This window comes from Citrus clementina, unplaced genomic scaffold (genome assembly GCF_000493195.1).
Source record: "Citrus clementina cultivar Clemenules unplaced genomic scaffold, Citrus_clementina_v1.0 scaffold_271, whole genome shotgun sequence".
Classification (NCBI taxonomy): domain Eukaryota; kingdom Viridiplantae; phylum Streptophyta; class Magnoliopsida; order Sapindales; family Rutaceae; genus Citrus; species Citrus x clementina.
Genome location: NW_006262361.1, coordinates 9,748 through 13,322, shown reverse-complemented (window position 1 = coordinate 13,322; position 3,575 = coordinate 9,748). Strand labels below are relative to the sequence as shown.

The following is a 3,575-nucleotide window of genomic DNA, read 5'->3' as shown; positions in this document are numbered from 1 at the left end:
GTGGAAGCATACCGCTTGAGATTGGAGAATCACTTCAGTTACAATATCTTGATCTTTCTTCAAATTATATTGTTGGTGAGATTCCAACACAACTTGGAAATATAATTTATCTCAATAGGCTTAGTTTGAGTGGGAATAAACTCTCTGGATGTATACCTAGAGAGCTTGGGTCACTCATTAATCTCGAGTACCTTGACTTGTCTGCAAATAATCTAAGCAACTTTGTGCCAGAAAGTCTTGGCAGCTTGGTTAAATTGTATTATTTGAATTTGAGCCACAATAAATTGAGTCAACAAATTCCAATTGAATTAGATAATTTGATTCACCTTTCAGAGTTAGATTTGAGTCATAACTTTTTGGGAGAAAAGATATCATCTCGAATCTGCAGAATGGAAAGCTTGGAGAAGCTCAATCTGTCCTACAACAACCTATCAGGTCTCATTCCAAGATGCTTCGAGGAGATGCATGGCCTATTACACATTGACATATCCTATAACAAGTTAGAGGGACAGATTCCTAATAGCACAACATTCAGAGATGCTCCGTTGGAGGCATTACAAGGAAACAAAGGATTGTGCGGAGATATCAGAGGATTTCCATCATGCATGTCATACAAAAAAGCTTCCCGGAAGATTTGGATTGTTATTGTGTTCCCTCTTTTAGGTATGGTTGCCCTTTTTATTGCTTTGACCGGATTTTTCTTCATTTTCCATCAAAGGAAAAATGATTCACAAACACAACAGAGTAGCTTTGGAAATACTCCAGGGTTGCGTTCAGTGTTAACCTTTGAAGGGAAAATCGTTTACGAAGAAATCATCAGTGCGACAAATGATTTTAATGCTGAGCATTGCATTGGAAAAGGTGGACATGGAAGTGTTTACAGAGCTAAGGTGCCATCTGGAGAAATCTTTGCAGTTAAGAAATTTCATTCCCCACTTCCAGGTGAGATGTCATTTCAGCAAGAAGAATTCCTTAATGAAATTCAAGCATTGACAGAGATACGACATCGAAATATTGTGAAATTTTATGGCTTCTGTTCACATCCCAAACACTCATTTATAATTTATGAGTATCTGGAAAGCGGTAGCTTGGACAAGATCCTCTGCAATGATGCATCGGCAAAAGAATTGGGTTGGACTCAGAGATTGAATGTGATAAAAGGTGTAGCTGATGCATTATTTTACTTGCACAATAATTGCTTCCCGCCAATTGTTCATCGAGACATATCGAGCAAGAACGTGCTGTTGGATTTGGGGTATGAAGCCCATGTTTCGGATTTTGGAATTGCCAAGTTTCTCAATCCGGACTCCTCTAACTGGTCTGAACTTGCCGGTACACACGGATATGTTGCACCAGGTATCACAACTTTGAATTAATAATTCTCTACTAACTCTTATATCTTCACATCATCACGATCTTTATTTATTTATTTTTTCTTATGTTACACTGAGCAAAAAAATTGGTGTGACATAGATGATCTAATTTCATCTTTCAACAGAGCTAGCCTACACATTGAAGGTTACTGAAAAATGCGATGTGTACAGTTTTGGAGTGTTAGCATTAGAAGTTATCAAAGGGAAGCATCCAAGGGATTTCCTTTTTGAAATGTCATCTTCATCTTCCAATATGAACATAGAAATGTTGGACTCTCGGCTTCCATATCCATCACTCCATGTCCAGAAAAAATTGATGTCAATCATGCAGGTTGCCTTTTCATGCTTAGATCAGAATCCAGAGTCTAGACCAACGATGAAGAGAGTTAGCCAATTATTATGTGAAAAAATTTTCGAAGTCTAGTCCATTAACGGTCTTTTATAATCTTGTCTGTACTTTTCTGATAAATTATTCACGTTGCGACTCTTTGTAGCAAGGGCCTTCGTGTTTTTAATACCATTGTAGTGTGAAGTTCAATCTAATTAGTTTCACTATAACTCTGATCACAACGTGGGTTAATGGTTGAATCATAAAATAATCAATTTTTTAACAGGAATTACATTCCCATTTACCCTAATTGAAACCAGGGATAGACACAAAACTATAATTCTGCGAAGGCCACAAAACTCATAGGAGTAAAATTTCGAAGCCAAAGTAAAAACTGTCAAAATTGTAGAGGCGAAATCTCTATCTTGTCCCTATCTTGTTGGTTCAAAATTTTAACTTCAGCTTACGAATTTTAATTAACTTTGTTTTTGGCCCCTACTGGTGAAGCCCTACTTTTACTTGATAGCAAAATGCAGAGGTCAATTTGCCCATTAATATTGGTCGCGAAACTAATTAAGCTCTTTTGAAAAATATAAAGAGAGAGAAGAATCTTTGTGGAAAAACTTTGGACAATCACTTAATTGTTCATCTGAAAAATCCAATCATTTTAACATTTTCTGAATTACCAATTGAAGACGCAATCTCTTTTTTGGTTTTGCAGACTTGAGCTTTAAAGCTTTAAAGGTTTGTTTATTTTCTTGTTTTTGATTTTCTTAATTAATTTCCGCCACTCATTATTTTAGTTTAAGGACTTGAGGTAATTAATGATACGAGAAAATCCCTCAGTAGCCTGTCATGGTGAATCATGTTTTTAATTGTTGAATTTAATTCTATTGAGACTTTTTTTTTATTATTCCTTTTCTCTTTTACTTAATTTTTTTATAGGGTCTTGGTCTTTGAGGCGGTGATTGTGTCTTGGCCGAAATGGAAAAAAAAAATCAACCTCAATGCAATGAGAAAATTCTACTAAAGGAAAAAATAAAACATAAGATGCTATGGGTAATGATATATATATATATATATCCCTAGTTTAGGGGAAAAAAATAAAAAAAACAATCATATTAGTTCGAGAACTTTATGTTCATGTATACTCTTGTCTTCTTCCGACTTTAATTTCTAGGGTAATAAGTTTTCCTATAATTACCATACAATGATATATATATATATAATAGGCGATATTGTTGACATTATGATGAATAATGATGTCAAGTGGCATATAATTTTACAATAAATGAATCTCTTACTTTAATAATTTAACAGGTAAAATAAAAAAATTATTGTACTACAAGATAAAATATATTATATTGAATAATAATTAATGAGCTAAAAGATTAAAAAAATAAATATACTACCCAAAAATTTTCATTATTTTTTAAATTTTTTTTAAATTAATTCACTTCTTCAATATTATTCACGATAAATATTACGTAGTACGACATTTTTGTAAGCCATCGGTCACCACCATATAACGACCAACACAGCTTATAAATTGGCTTTGCTAGAAGAAATTAATCTGATTGTTATGTTATATATAAGATGACCCAAATTAATGCATAAACCAAGACGCTCACCTTTTCGTGTTGCAGTGGAAGCCTCAGCCATGTTTCTAGCAGCTGCCACCTTCGTAGAAGTAAGAAGAACAACAATAGTCATTACAAGACCTAAAAGAAGGAAAATCTTAGAGCCCAATCCCATTTTCGTTATGCCAAAAATAAAGGAAGTAAGAGGAAATTAATATCAACAAACGAGTATTAATTGAAGATGGAAAGGATGAATGGATGATAAATTAGTGTTCTCTTGAATGTATATTATTT

The 3,575-nt window shown here is 33.7% G+C and overlaps 1 protein-coding gene across 1 annotated transcript; it reads left to right on the top strand.

Annotated features, from left to right (window-relative positions):
* The first annotated feature begins 20 nt into the window (after positions 1-20).
* LOC18050354 (MDIS1-interacting receptor like kinase 2) lies at positions 21-1,866 on the top strand. Its single transcript, XM_006445468.2, has 2 exons — positions 21-1,356; positions 1,499-1,866. Exons 1-2 carry the CDS (start codon positions 390-392, stop codon positions 1,795-1,797), a joined length of 1,266 nt encoding a protein of 421 aa, XP_006445531.1. The 5' UTR covers positions 21-389; the 3' UTR covers positions 1,798-1,866.
* The last annotated feature ends 1,709 nt before the right edge of the window (positions 1,867-3,575 follow it).

Bases quoted from the DNA above. Each gene is read 5' to 3' on its own strand.
- LOC18050354 (XM_006445468.2), top strand. From the start codon at position 390: ATGGAAAGCTTGGAGAAGCTCAATCTGTCCTACAACAACCTATCAGGT. The intron at 1,357-1,498 runs GTATCACAACTT...ATCTTTCAACAG, and splicing joins ACACGGATATGTTGCACCAG to AGCTAGCCTACACATTGAAG.